The 7,500-nt window shown below is 43.1% G+C and overlaps 1 protein-coding gene across 1 annotated transcript; it reads right to left on the reverse strand.

Moving 5' to 3' along the window:
- Window positions 1-2,125: 2,125 nt before the first annotated feature.
- On the reverse strand, window positions 2,126-3,787 carry cmlc1 (cardiac myosin light chain-1). Its single transcript, XM_063195324.1, has one exon. It carries the CDS (start codon window positions 3,655-3,657, stop codon window positions 3,067-3,069), a length of 591 nt encoding a protein of 196 aa, XP_063051394.1. The 5' UTR covers window positions 3,658-3,787; the 3' UTR covers window positions 2,126-3,066.
- Between the last annotated feature and the right edge of the window lie 3,713 nt (window positions 3,788-7,500).

Consider the following 7,500-nt stretch of genomic DNA (forward strand, 5'->3'; position numbering starts at 1 on the left):
TCAATCAATCAATCAATCAATCAATCAATCAATCAATCAATCAATCAATCAATATTATTTCTATAGTGCATTATCATACATAACTGTCATTCAATGTGCTGAAGAGTAAAGAAAGAGAAGTGAGGAAAAAAAATGCATGGGCATCGTATTGTATTGTATAATAGTAGATAGTAATAACTAACTAACTATCACCAAAAGCAGATGAAAATAAATCTGCTTTTCATTTCTTTTATTTCCTTTCTTTTCTTTTAAAACATGAAACTGTTGGGACTGTTCTAATTTGATCAGCAAGCTGGTTCCAGCATTTGGCAGCATAATGATTAAATGTCATTTCGCCCTGTCTGGATTTGACCCTACTCTACAGTATATGCACAACTAGTAGGGGAGAATCTGAATACCTAAGACATCCATTAGGATGACATTGCTCTAGAGTCTAGCATATCTACAATATATTTAGGGCCTAGGACATTTAATGACTTCTAGACTATCAGAAGAGTTTTAAACTCAATTCTATTTCTCACTGATGCTACTGTAGCTGCCAATCCCTAGTTATTCACATGCATGCACTCTGCAAATCAAATGTAGGACACAATGTTGGCGTTGCCAGTCATAGTTAGCCGATTGCCGATTGGAAGTGGTTAAAGGGAGGCATATTGGGGCCTGGGGAAGCCGTGGGCTCGGTGGGGCAGCTGTGACCTAATGGATAAGGTTAAGGTTGAGGAGATGGACTTTAGATCAGAGGCTTGTAGGTTCAAATCCCACCCATCCACTCCCTGTGGGCCCATGGCTGGGTCCCCTTGAGCAAGGCACCTAAGCCTATGTTGCTCCAGGGACTGTAACCAATTCCCTACATGCCTACATAAAATAGCTGTACGTTGCTTTGGATAGAAGAATCAGCAAAGTGTAATGTAATGTACTATTGGGATGTGTTTGGTATGTTTGGGAATATGTGAAGCTTTGCTGTGTTACATGTTTTTTTCTGACGGGGCTTGGCAAGGTCGTTACACCATATGTCCCTCAGATAGACATGTAACACACCTAACATGGCTAATAATCTTTAACTTTCTCAAAAGACATCCAATTGACATGATCATGCTCTCCGGTGATCGTATCCATTCCTAGACATGCAAAATACAGCCCAATATGCTTTCAACTCTCCTTTTAAGAAGGATTGAACTGTGTCAACTGATGTAAACCAGATTACACTTGTACATAGATTATCATGAAGGCATAGGTTACATAGGTACACTTATGCTTATGGTTTAGAGTTTTCAGCCATTTTTCACTTCATATGTTTTTTCAAATTTCATATTTTTTGACCTTCATTGCACGCCACTCCACTCTGCTCCCACCACACCTCTTTTACCTGATGTTTAGAAGAACAGCGTTTACACTTTATTTGAATGGGTCACCATTACAGTGGATCGACCACATTACCACATCTACCAATTTTGTACTTACATCTAAGGTTAGGAGTTGGGGTTAGGGCTTGTTACATGGTATTACAGTACACTGGTTGTACATGGTATTAAACATTGTTACACCCTATATTACACTGTACCTAATGTGGAAGATCCACTGTAATAATGAACCATTAAAATAAAGTGTTACCAGAGCAGTTTCTATTTGCTCCATGTTGGCAAGGGTCTGGTACTGAGGTGTGCCTGAGCTTCTAGCAACGCTAAATGCCATTTGAATGTCATCTTGAGAGCTATGAACTCACAGAGAGTAGAGCTTTGCACCAAGACCTGACTACTTCTCCCTATTCAAAAACAGAGACAGAAAAGACGACACTATACGGTAGCCGAGGACCGATACATCTGTTAGATTGGTGATTATTTTCACTACACAAATTTTAAAAAAATCCCTTTAGCTTACAGCTATGTGATATTCACCGCCATGTAGTAGTCATTATAAAGCTTTGTTCTTAAATCATCACTACTGTGCCAATTCCAAGTCCTTCATTTCAGAGAGTAACAGTAGATTTATATTGATTTATATTACATTTTACTCTGAGGGACACTGATATGACTTGCCCATGTATAAAACAATAAGTCATTATAAGTACTTTTCATTTATTTTTAAGGCTCTAAAACTATAATTTTTTTGAAAAAAGAGCAAATAATAGGGAGTTAGATTATTTTTATTTTACGGTTTACCACGTTACATTGTCCAAACCACAGCCATGTCACACTCCCATCATTCTTCACCTCACAGTCTTTGGGTTTGTTGTCTCCCCATTTATAAGCAGCAACAGCAGCAGCAGCAGAGAGGAGAGGCCCCTTGTATGGTAGAAGTTACATCCCTCCCACATACCACTGGCTACAGCTCCTGGGGAGAGAGTGGGGAGTCGTGGATCCAGGTCAGAGGTGTCAAAATCCGTGTTCAGAAATCAAAAACCTTGCCACAATATCCTTCCAAAATATGGTAAATTCAGGTAAATTGTGTCACTCTGGGCCATTCGCTTCTATGCAAAAAACAAAAAAACAAAAAAAGTGGACCAATTTACCTGAATTTATTATACTTCACTACCAATAAGTAACTGGTCTACCAGTCTACAAGGAGTTTCATTTGTCACATTCGTAGTCTTCATTTGTCACATTCATAGTATTCATGAGGATCAGCTGGTTAGAGGGTGGTTGACTCAAAGTTGTGGATAGAGTTTTAAGTTTCTGAACCCTTTGATTGGTTGTTGATGCCACTTCTGTCCTGGTTGGTTCAACATCAGTTCAGCTCAGGTGCCCACAAGATGTGCTTCACAAAGGGCTGGTTGGAGTTTATGGTTAGGGATTAAAATTTCTGAACCCAGGGATTGGTTGATGCCACTTCTGGTCCTGGTTGGTTCAATATCAGTTCAGCTCAAAAAGGGTTGGTTGGAGTTTATGGTTAGGGATTAAAATTTCTGAACCCAGGGATTGGTTGATGCCACTTCTGGTCCTGGTTGGTTCAATATCAGTTCAGCTCAAAAAGGGTTGGTTAGAGTTTGTGGTAAGAGATTAGATTTTCTGAACCCAGGGATTGATTGATGCCACGTCTGGTCCTGGTCCACTTTATGTCAGCTCAGGCTTAGGAGGCCATGATGTGCTGCACGAAGGTGGTGTAGTTGATGCAGCCGTTGGCGTCCTCCTGCCCCACCATCAGCCTCTCCACCTCGTCCTCCGTCATCTTCTCCCCGAGCGTGGCCAGCACGTGGCGCAGCTCGGCGCCCATCACCGTGCCGTTGCCCTCCTTGTCGAAGACGCGCAGGCCCTCCACGAAGTCCTCGAAGGTGCCCTGGTCCTTGGCCTTGGAGATGTGCTGCAGCATGGGCAGGAAGGTCTCGAAGTCCAGCAGCTTGGCGTGCATCTCCTCGGCCTTGGGCTTGCCCAGCACGGTCAGCACGTCGCCGTTGGTGGGGTTGTGGCCCAGCGCGCGCATCACGTCGCCGCACTGCGCGTAGGTGATCTTCATCTCGCCCGTTGGCGTCTCGTCAAACAGCGTGAAGGCATCGCGGAACTCCTCGATCTGGTCCGGGGTGAAGTCCAAGGGTGCGCTCAGGTCCACCTCGGGCTTGGGGGGCTCTGGAGGGGGCGCGGGGGCAGCCGCTGGGGCCTCCTCTTTCTTGGGCTCCGGCTTTTTGGGCTCCGGCTTCTTGGGTTCCACCTTCTTGGGGGCCATGGTTGTTTCAGAGAGCAGAGAGGGAAAGGACAGAGAGAAGGAGGACAGAGGACAAACACGCACACAGAGCGAACGAGCGCGACACAAGCGGATGAGAGAGCAAGGCGGCTGCACAGGCGGAATGCACTGTCCCCAAAGCTCTTATACCAGACAGATCAGGCTTATCACAGCCCCAGCCTTTCGGCACCATAAAAGGAAGAAAGCTGAAATAGATTGACAGACAGAGCTCCGCTCTCTCTTCAGTGCTCTGAAGCCCCACTGCCCGCCCGCCCGCCCCGCGTTATGCATGAATGTCTGATAACACGCAGTACCCACTCGGCATACACACTCTTTTAGCCACTCAATTAACCTTCAACAGTTCTTGGTGGCCTTAGTTGCCTCAAATAAAGACAATCTGTAGAGAGAGAGAGGGAAATTGCAGTGTCTTTTGTAGGAACACATTCCCTGTGTGTGTGTGTGTGTGTGTGTGTGTGTGTGTGTGTGTGTGTGTGTGTGTGTGTGTGTGTGTGTGTGTGTGTGTGTGTGTGTGTGTGTGTGTGTGTGTGTGTGTGTGTGTGTGTGTGTGTGTGTGTGTTAGTGTGTGTGTGTGTGTGTGTGTGTGTGTGTGTGTGTGTGTGAGCACACGCATTTGTGCGTGCGTGCGTGGGGGGGGGTACATTTGTATGTGTGACATTGAGGCAGAGGATATGGGCAATCAACAGCTGAAAAATGGAATACTTCACAGACAGATATGAAGCCTCCGTCTGGTATCTAGCCCTGAGCACAGACACAAGCCTTTTAAACGCACTGCAGTTACAGTTATCCCAAGATGGCCTTTCAAGATTAAACCAAAATCACTAATGTGACCAGAATGGACTAAATTTCTGAACTGTGGCATGTAATAGGAGGTGTTTCTGCTCTAAATGTACTTGAAGTTTTAAAAAATAATAATTCATCCACACAACACCCTTTCAGAACACCCATCAACACCCATCAGAATGTTCAAAACACTAAAAAAGCAGAGGGCAAGTATTGGTGTTGACATGTGTATTGCTCCGCCTGATCAAACAGAAAAACGTATGGTGGTATTGACCACCTATATCTAACTTGACATATTCCGTTAAGACACACTGTTATAAATGTACTGTTACCTTACCAGAATGGCAATCACCAAGTCATAGTGCATTGACCCTGTGTTAGGTCATAGTGGTGTAGCACTATGGTAGTTCACATTTCAATGACTTTTACAACGTGCCACAGGAGGAACGGCATGCATTATGGGGGATACACCGCATGGGCATGGTAACTTTTAAAAAATATGCAGTATATACATATTCAGAATTTAAAAAAGTGTTGAGCATGGCATGCGTGTCAGTTTAGGTTATATGTGTGGGGTTGTCCAACAGTTGCTACGTTTACTTTTGGAATTAACTGACTTTATTTCTGAATAAAGCTTAATTCTGCTTTGAAAACGTCATGTAAACACCTCTTGATTCGGAATTAAAGGAAAGCTCAAAGTAAACATACGGAGCTATTTAATTATTAATTCGGAATTAAAACCGTCATGTAAACGTAGTGAATGACTCCCTTTTGAGAGTATGGCCTCCACTTGTTCAAATGCGCTCTGCATCTTGTAATGACGTTGAGGCAGCCAAACACATTCTTTCATTTGGCTGCTGATTGGCTAGCAAGAGGTGTGGCTCTTTTTTGATTGGTAATCACAAGTCATGACTGACTTGTCCACTTACACTTCTCTGCTGATAAGGTGTAGATAGTGAGAGGGCTATTTAGAGCTGAGGCCATATCCTGAAAGTGGAATCCACAGATTCCAGTTAGGGACACACACAGAGACAAAAACACACACACACACACACTCTCTCTCTCTTCCTCTCTCTCTCTCTCTCTCTCGCTCTCTCTCTCTCTCTCTTCCTCTCTCTCTCTCTCTCTCTCGCTCGCTCGCACACACACACACACACACACACGCACGCACACACGCACACACACACACACGCACTGTGCCAAAACTGTGACGCAGTCAATGTTGCAAGGTGTTATGGGTTCTTTACAGAACATGCACACACGCACGCACACGCAAACACACACACACACACACACACACACACACACACATTCAAGTTATATTACACACACAGCATATTGAGCACACATTATATGCACATTCACCTCACACAAACGTGCGCACACACACAAACGTGCGCGCACACACACACACCACACACACACACACACGGTACTACTCCTGTGACACAGTAAGTGCACCAAGCGTTTTGTGGGCCCCTTGCCAGTAGAGCTATTTAAGGTGACTGCTGCTCCCAAACCGTTCCCCAAGAGCATGTTACTGCAAGGACATCATAATTCAATACAAAAGGGGAGTAATATCCGTAGAAATATACACATAGTATATCTGCAATGCAGATTTCAAAGTCAGGCATCTGGCCCAGACTCCAGGACTCCGTTTCTCGATTCTTGTCGTTGCTAACCGTCTTAAGTCGGTCTTGAGTTGGTCGTAAATTGCTCTTGAGTTGGTCTTAAGTTGGTCTTCAGTTGGTCTTTAGACGCAAGACCAACTTAAGAACAACTTAAGAACAACTTAAGACCAACTCAAGACCTTGGTTACAACGTTGGTCTTAAGAACGAACAAAATGGCTAAAGTCGTTAGCAAAGGCACTGTCGAGAAACGACCCCCAGGATAGTTCTGTCAAACTCACAAAAATAATCTTACTGTAGCTTCAAAATGGGTAGCCAGACATAAGTGTTTCAGTCCAAAAAAAGGTTCCTTCCACGTTACAAATGAAATTAGTGGGATATGGTAAGGTTAAGACTTGTGTGGATGGCCTGCTTAATATTTATCTATGTGAAAATAAAAAAAAAACACACACACACAAACAAATTCAGATGTATCAGTCCATGCGTACATCAGATTACAAATGAAATTCATTTAGTAAACAAAGCTTTATACATGAGGTCCCCGCCTACAAAGGGGGCTCTCCAGCAGAGAGTTAGACATCAATGATCACTTGCGAGATTAAAAAGCCCTGCAGCAACCCATTCGCACACTGAAGGCACATCAAAGATGTATTGACGTATGCCTCAATATGTGACAACAAAGGCATTGCATCATGACGGCATTGCATAAGCCTGAGACCTAAACTGAATTTAACTGAAAACTGAACTGAATTTAACTAAACTAAATTTAACTGAAAGGTTTGCCACCGTGTCCTATTGCCTCATTATACGACAACAAGGGACCTTTGCCTTTTGGATCATGATGCAAACCTTAAGCGCAGTGTTTTTCAACACTGAGGTCGGGATTCCATTTGGGGTCGCCTGGAATTCAAATGGGGTCGCCTGAACGTGTTGGAAAAAAGAATACTAATACATATTACTCATTAATATAACTCAAATATTATCTTTGAAACACCGTTTACAATCTTAGACTGCCATAAACATGTATAGGTTAAAGGAGCAGACCACCCTTTCTTTGATTTTTACATATTTGCAGTATTTCCAAGCAGTATTCATGAATGTGCATATCATTTTCGTCTATGTGTTTGCATTGCCTCGTCTAACAGTATAGCCAAATTAAGCATAGCAATGCAAGTCTATGGTACAAATTAAAACATCATCAAATGTACTTCTAAACCACTTTAAAATTAATGTAAAATTCACCAGAGTGTAAAACGGCAATTTAATTCAGTCTAGTGATCACTTGTGGCTTGATGCTAAAGTTACCAGTTACTTCCAGTGATTATGCTAAGCTATGCTAATAATTCTGATCCGATAAATCTAAGTACTGAAAACACTGAGGAGAAAATGATATGCACATTCATGAATAATGCCGGG

The sequence above is a fragment of the Engraulis encrasicolus genome, chromosome 3, assembly GCF_034702125.1.
Source record: "Engraulis encrasicolus isolate BLACKSEA-1 chromosome 3, IST_EnEncr_1.0, whole genome shotgun sequence".
Taxonomy (NCBI): domain Eukaryota; kingdom Metazoa; phylum Chordata; class Actinopteri; order Clupeiformes; family Engraulidae; genus Engraulis; species Engraulis encrasicolus.